The sequence below is a fragment of the Petromyzon marinus genome, chromosome 51 (assembly GCF_048934315.1).
Source record: "Petromyzon marinus isolate PM22_M1 ecotype Great Lakes invasive population chromosome 51, UKy_Petmar_22M1.pri1.0, whole genome shotgun sequence".
NCBI classification, from domain to species: Eukaryota; Metazoa; Chordata; class Hyperoartia; order Petromyzontiformes; family Petromyzontidae; genus Petromyzon; species Petromyzon marinus.
The window spans coordinates 6,651,738-6,657,530 of NC_133717.1; the positions used below are offsets into that span (position 1 = coordinate 6,651,738).

At 54.7% G+C, this 5,793-nt stretch overlaps 1 protein-coding gene across 1 annotated transcript; it reads right to left on the minus strand.

The window, feature by feature from the left end:
- Positions 1-2,642: 2,642 nt before the first annotated feature.
- LSM10 (LSM10, U7 small nuclear RNA associated) lies at positions 2,643-5,758 on the minus strand. Its single transcript, XM_032973528.2, has 2 exons — positions 5,548-5,758; positions 2,643-3,672 (listed from the first exon to the last, which is right to left on the minus strand). Exon 2 carries the CDS (start codon positions 3,607-3,609, stop codon positions 3,247-3,249), a length of 363 nt encoding a protein of 120 aa, XP_032829419.1. The 5' UTR covers positions 3,610-3,672; positions 5,548-5,758; the 3' UTR covers positions 2,643-3,246.
- Positions 5,759-5,793: the final 35 nt, after the last annotated feature.

Consider the following 5,793-nt stretch of genomic DNA (forward strand, 5'->3'; position numbering starts at 1 on the left):
AAAATGAGGAGACTTACCGCAGCCTTCGCTCGGAGGTTCGGAGAGCCGTGAGGCGCTGCAAGGATGGGTGGTGGTCGCGGGTTGCTGAGGAGATGGAGTCTGCCTCAGTGGCCCGCGATCACAAATCTCTATTTAACTCCATCAAAAAAGTAACCTGCAGCGCCACATCTATTACCATCATTAGGGGAAAAAACGGTGATCCAATCTCTGACCCCCAGGAACAGGTTTGCAGATTTGCTGAGCATTTCTGTGAGGTCCTGGGAGAGGGAAAATCCCTCAGCCAGGAAAACATCGTGACACAAAGTGGGGATGACCCTGCTGAGGCTGCGGTGCCTCAAATATTGGAAGAAGTCACCCCCTATGAGTGGCTGGCTGAGGTGCCATCTGTTGAGGAAGTACTGAAGGCGATCCGGAGTCTGAGACCAGGAAAGGCAGCGGGCAGAGATGATCTCCCAAGAAAAATGCTGAGGGAGGGTGGCGTTTGTGCACAGACTGCCCTATATGACATCATAACAACAGTCTGGACCACTCGACGGGTTCCGCAGGATTGGAAGGATGCCCTGGTGGTCCCCCTCTTTAAGAAGGGAGACCGCACAGAATGTAACAACTACAGGGGCATCTCACTCCTCAGTGTGCCGGGAAAGGTCCTGGCAAGGATTATTCAACATCGCCTTGCCAGGCACGCTGAGGAGAGGCTTGCTCTGGCTCCCACATTATTTAACATCTATTTTGACCACGTAATTAGTGAAGCCTTCAATAGCTGTACCGGGGGAATCTTATTTGGTACAGATATAATGGGAGGCTGATCGATGCCCGGGTGCGGTCAAGGGATGGCTCCCTATTGCTCAACCACGTTATGTATGCCGATGATTTGGTAATAGCTGCTCATTCAGAGGAGTGGAGACGCTGCTGCTGAGACTGGAGCGTGCCACTAAGAGATGGGGCCTTACCATCAGCCCCACCAAAACTAAGCACCTGCCTCGGTATTTTGTACCATCGGACACTCCACCCACACAACTCCCAATCGGTGATGGGGCAGTTGTGGAGAGAGTGGAGAGTTTCCCATACCTGGGCAGTGTGCTAATGACCGGCTCCAGTTTAACAGCAGAGGTCTCACTCCGAATCAGTCGAGCGGCAATATCTTTTCATCGGTTGCGTAATGCTATGTGGAAGCTACCTGGTCTGTCGTTCCGCACTAAGCTTCAGGTCTTCTCGGCCACGGTCATTCCCTCCCTTCTCTACGCTTGCGAAACGTGGACCCCCCTCATGGAACATCTTCGCCGGTAAGAAACATTTAGGCTAGCCTGCCTACGATCCATCCTGGGTTTAACCAGGCTGGATTGTGTGAGGCGCTCACAAATTCTTGAAAGATCTGGGCAAGGTCCAATCGGTGAGCTCCTCTGGCAGGCAAGGCTGCGTTGGCTGGGTCATGTAGCCTGCATGCCCAGCCACCGCATGCCAAAACAGCTTTTGTTCGACCGGATCGAGGGGGCTAAACGGGCGCGGCACGGGCTAGAGAAGAGATGGAGTGATGTGGTACAGGAAAACGTGGAGCTGAGTGGACTTACCGATGACTGGTACCAGCGGTGTCAAGATCGGCCTCTGTGGAGGAGGCTCGTGAAGGATGCTACTGGGCATTTGGAGGCAGTCACCCTCAAACAACAACGGAGGGCGGAGGAGCGACGCTCACAACAACGAGCGGAGCGCCGGGTGGCTAAAGCACAGCAGGTTGGCACAGTAGGGGACACAGGTGGTGCATTAGCCAGTCATCTCAGTCATCTTAGTCAGTCGACCCATGGCACTTGGGTATGCCCCGTGACCTCCTGCCAGCGGGCGTTCGACACTTCACGTGGCCTCAAGGTGCACATGGCCTGGCACAAGCGTCGTAATGACGTCACCGCCACTTCGTGGCGAATGGCGGTTGTTGTTGTATGTGCGTGTGTCTGTGTGTGCGCGTGTGTGCGTGTATGCGCAGCTTCCATCTAACCACGCAGCGGGGGCTAAACGGGCACGGCCAAGGGCTCTGGAGTGACGTGGTACAGGATGTGGAGCTGAGTGAACTTGCCGGTGATCGGTACCAGGGTGTCAAGATCGGCCTCTGTGGAGGAGGCTCGTGAAGGACGCTGCTACTGGGCAGTTAAAGGCAGTCGCCCTCCAACAACAACGAAGGGCAGAGGAGCGACGCTCACAACGAGCGGAGCGCTGGGTGGCTAAATTGCAGCAAGTTGGCACAGTAGGGGGGGGGGGGGCGGGTACCGGTGATGCATCTGTCAGTCATCTCAGTAAACCCATGGCAATCGGGTCTGTCCCCTGACCTCCCGCCAGTAGCGAGTCTTCCATACCTCACTTGGCTTCAAGGTGCACCTATCCTGGCACAAGCACCGTGGTGACGTCACCGCCGCTCGGTGGTGAACGCCCATGGCTGTCAATTGGCTGCTGCCGTGTGAACGACGCATCAGCAATGAGCAGCCAGGCAGCCGTGCGTGGTGTTGACCACCCATCCCCCTCGTGTGCCGTGCCGGCATTCATAGGTGCGTGCTCACTAACAGCACTTGCACCAACAGCTCGTTAGAGGCTATACGGGGGGAGGGGGGGGGAGATCTTTGCGTGCGAGTCCACGTATACCAGTGTCCATGATTGTAAAACAACGTTCAAGCAACCTTTATTCATCAGTACAGCAGAGCACGGAGAAACTATACAAGAGCAGTGGGGTAAAAACACATTCAGCTTGGTTAAAACTCGCGAATCTTCGTACTTCGTATCGTCACGGCAACAGGACTCCGTTCACGAGCATTGCTCACACGCTCGTGTGGTTGTGCATGGCTGCGCAGGGTTCTGCGTGTGGTTGCACGTGGTTCTGTGTGTGGCTGCGTGTGGTTCTGCATGTGGCTGCGTGTGGTTCTGTGTGTGGTTGCACGTGGTTCTGCGTGTGGCTGCGCATAGTTGTGCATAGCTGCGCAAGGTTCTGCGTGTGGCTGCGAATGGTTCTGCGTGTGGCTGCGAATGGTTCTGCGTGTGGCTGCGAATGGTTCTGCGTGTGGTTTTGTGTGGCTGTGCATAGTTGTGTGTGGCTGTGCGTGGTTGCGAGGCTGCACGCAGTTAGGTAGTGGAAAAGCGGTGGCACAGCGGTTCGCACTGCTGCCACAGCCAAATGCGGTGCGTAAACAGCATCGGCAACGGGGGGGGGGGGGGGGGGGGGGGGGTGGAGAGAGACGCACAACACGCGGGCGCCGCGCGGCCCCTCGGCTACTTCCTCGCGAACTCCGTGCGCCCGGCTCGCGGCGCCCTGGCCCTCGCGGCGGCGTCATCGTCGCGCCGCAGCTGGGCGGCCAGCGCCGCGACGGGGTCGGCGCGGTCGGGCAGCAGCACGTAGCGCACGCTGCGGCCGCTCACGAGCACCTGCGCGTGCCGCGTCACGCGGCCCGAGCGCCGCTCCTTGAGCTCGGCGTCGGCCAGCCGCACGTTCATGAAGGCGTCGACGTTGAGCACGAGGCCGCGCACCTGCGTCTCGTCGCGCAGCTCCACGGCGGCGTGCGCCCCGTGCAGCACCGCCTGCAGCAGCGACACGAGGCTGTTGCGCGCGATGGCGCGCTCGCGTGGCGTGGCCATCGATGTCGCACAAGGGGGTTGAGGGACTGGTCACGGGGGTAGCGCAGAGCTGGGTTTGGGTACCTGTAAAACAAACACAAAAGTGGACGCGTCACACCACCTCCCCCCTCGTTTCCTGCTGCACGGGACGACGATTCGTAACAGATTAGTGGATCGGACCGCGTTAATAAAATGTGTCGTGCATCCTCTGCTACTCGACAGAGCCGATTGATGGAGTCGTCGGGAATCGAACCCAGGCACTTCTTACTCCGAGTAAGATGGTGTTACGACCACGCTATGATCAACGTAAAATTATTTTTTTATTCATCCCATCAGCCACACGGCCTTCTGACAGATTTCACCAGTGCTGGTTCAACACATGCAAAACAGTTTCTTTTTTTTACATTCAGCGTCTCATCAGCACAATCAATCTTGACCTGGACAAATACGGTTGACCTTCCAGATGTTTAGGAGGCAAGGGAAATTAAATTGAAAATTAAAACCACAAGCCACGGTAGTGCGATTGTGGCCACGCAACCCAAATAATGGAACACGTGATGAGCCCATAAACAAATAGAGAACCATACAGATGAATTAAAGACACTAGCCCCAGAAATGTGGCTGTGCTCATGCAACCAAGACTACGGACCTGAGAGACAGGCTCGTAGAGATACATAGAGACCCACTGAGATACGTTAAAGACAAGCAACAGGAGTTCGACTGTGGCCATGCAACCAAGACTACGGACCGCAGTGAACCCACGGTGGTCTGCGCTCTTTCAACAACAGCGACGCGAACTCGCTCTCTGCTGAAGCCCTTTCGTGATGGCCAGAAGCAGTAATTGAACAGTCATTGGTATCGAGCTCCTGAACAGCATTGCTGGTGCCATCACACGCAAGAATAGAATGGCCAGGGACCCTCTCCGTTAGGTATGGGTCCTCGTTTGCCGCAAACCCATTTAATTACACAGAACAGCACTACGTTATTTGCGTCGTGCAGACTAATAAATGTATTAGAGAGCGCCTGTAATTTTAAAGTATCTCAAAGCGCCGTGCATTAAAAAAATTAACTACACTCGCAAGTGAAAGCGGACATTAACAACATTCAATGACTACACTAGAAATTCCGATAACATAATTAAGTATGATGATAGGAGATGGCAACACTGGGGTTGTGTTGTACGGCCTTGCACCGGACGGATTGCTTGAGAGTTGGGCCGGAGAACGATGCATAGGGAGAGAGAGAGAGATCGTGAACTCGTGAGCTCACAGACGGACACAGGCCAGGCAAAGACCAACACGGGTGATGACAACACGGTCGAGTACAAATATCCCCCGGATAGACTTTAACAGGCTGCTGTTTTGGTTCAAGGGCTGTTAGCACCGATGCAGGTTGGGAGCGTACACGAGGGGGTGGGTGGCCAACACCACGCCCAGCCAAGCCGCCGAGTAAACCTACGGGAGGCCCAGGACCTGCTCAGATATCACTCGCTACTGATGTTGGCCGCGTGGTTAACCACTGAAAACTCTTTAGAACGGCTTTGTGTTTAGTTTGTGGTCCTTCCCCCCCCTCCACACACCAACGATTATCACGATTGGCTATGTACGGTGCGAAATATGTTCAACAGTGACATAACACTGCACCACCGCTACCACCCACAATAGTACAACCATACAATAGTACAACCATAGATTACACAAAGACACAGGGACAGTCACATGAGGGAGCTTGTTGTTGTAACGGTCGGATCCATACTGAACATCTGTGAAAAAGAGCTTCACAGCTCATCGTATTTCTCCAGGATAAATAAATATTCTGATTCTGAGAGATAGAAGCGGACGCGACGACACGGACACACAAAGGGACGGACACGCACGATGCAGCACCAACAACAACAACATCACACCCCTCGGGTGTGATGCTTCGTAAACATTGACAAAATACTTTAAAAGTTCTGACCGTTTCTGCTGCGACTTTCTTCCGTGCCGAGGACGTTGGGATCGTTATTGCTGCTGCTGCTGATGATGATATCCTAGTCCTTACAGCAGCTGATGATGATGATGGTGGTTGCCGTAGTCGCTGCTGCTGCTACTCCTCCGGCGATGATGATTTGAAGCGAGACGAGACCCGGAAGTGCTGCTCACTTCCCGCCACTTGCAGCATCTCCCGCGAAAAAAAATGCCCTCGCAGCCAATCACAGCGCGA

Bases quoted from the DNA above. Each gene is read 5' to 3' on its own strand.
- LSM10 (XM_032973528.2), bottom strand. From the start codon at position 3,609: ATGGCCACGCCACGCGAGCGCGCCATCGCGCGCAACAGCCTCGTGTCG.